At 14.9% G+C, this 850-nt stretch overlaps 1 protein-coding gene across 1 annotated transcript in view; it reads left to right on the top strand.

Annotated features, from left to right (window-relative positions):
- Positions 1-168: 168 nt before the first annotated feature.
- The window catches only part of PGAL8A_00247400 (RanBPM and CLTH-like protein, putative), a gene marked incomplete at both ends in the record, with an annotated part of 3,178 nt that continues 2,496 nt past the window's right edge, over positions 169-850 (top strand). Inside the window, 2 exons of the mRNA XM_028671214.1 lie at positions 169-215; positions 387-520. Of these exons, the coding sequence (XP_028527888.1) occupies positions 169-215; positions 387-520 (181 nt within the window). The remainder of the gene's footprint in view (positions 216-386; positions 521-850) is intronic.

Genomic DNA, 850 nt, shown 5'->3' with positions numbered 1-850 from the left:
TTTTTTTTTTTTTTTTTTTTTTTTTTTTTTTTTTTGTTAAAAATTATTATGATTCATTCTTATATCATATAGACATATATTTGTAACTATAATATACTTTTATTTTTATTATTAAAGTAAATAATATAATTTTTATAATTTAAGTTATTTATGTGATACATTTATATAATGAACGAAAATTCAATAGATGAAAACTGCCACGTATGCTTAAACCCGTAAGACATTTTTTACGATTTATAAAAAAACTAATATTTGTATGTAAATATATAAATATATATATATATATATATATATATATATATATATATATATATATATATATATATATATATATATGTATTGTTTATTGTTATTAAATTATTCTTTTTTTATTTTATCAATATTAGAAAAAACTGGTTGAAAGAATTTGAATATACAAAAATACATGAGAATGACCTAAACGAAGTTTTAATGAACTACTTTTGTGTGCATAGAATGTATGATGTTGCAAATGAATTTAAAAAAGAAGCCAACGTAAAACGTATGAGTTTTCATAAATATGATAAAATTAATAAAATAGAATTAAATAAAATAAAAAGTGAAATATAATAAAGTTAAAAAAATTAAATGATGATAATTATGCGCTAAAATTAAATTCATACTTGTATAAAGAATGATGAAAATTTTGTCATCCTTGATCTGATATTTTTTTAATGAATTTTAATTTATTTTAAAAATAAGTTATAAGAAAATTTATTCTTATTAAAAAAATAAGGATAAAACAATAATAATAAAATAACGAACTATTTTTTCTTTTTTTTTTTTTTTATTCATGTTACATAATGTGAAAAAAAAAAAAAAAAAAAAAATA

Source organism: Plasmodium gallinaceum, assembly GCF_900005855.1.
Source record: "Plasmodium gallinaceum strain 8A genome assembly, contig: PGAL8A_v1_76, whole genome shotgun sequence".
NCBI classification, from domain to species: Eukaryota; Apicomplexa; class Aconoidasida; order Haemosporida; family Plasmodiidae; genus Plasmodium; species Plasmodium gallinaceum.
This window is presented reverse-complemented; position numbering and strand designations above follow the sequence as displayed.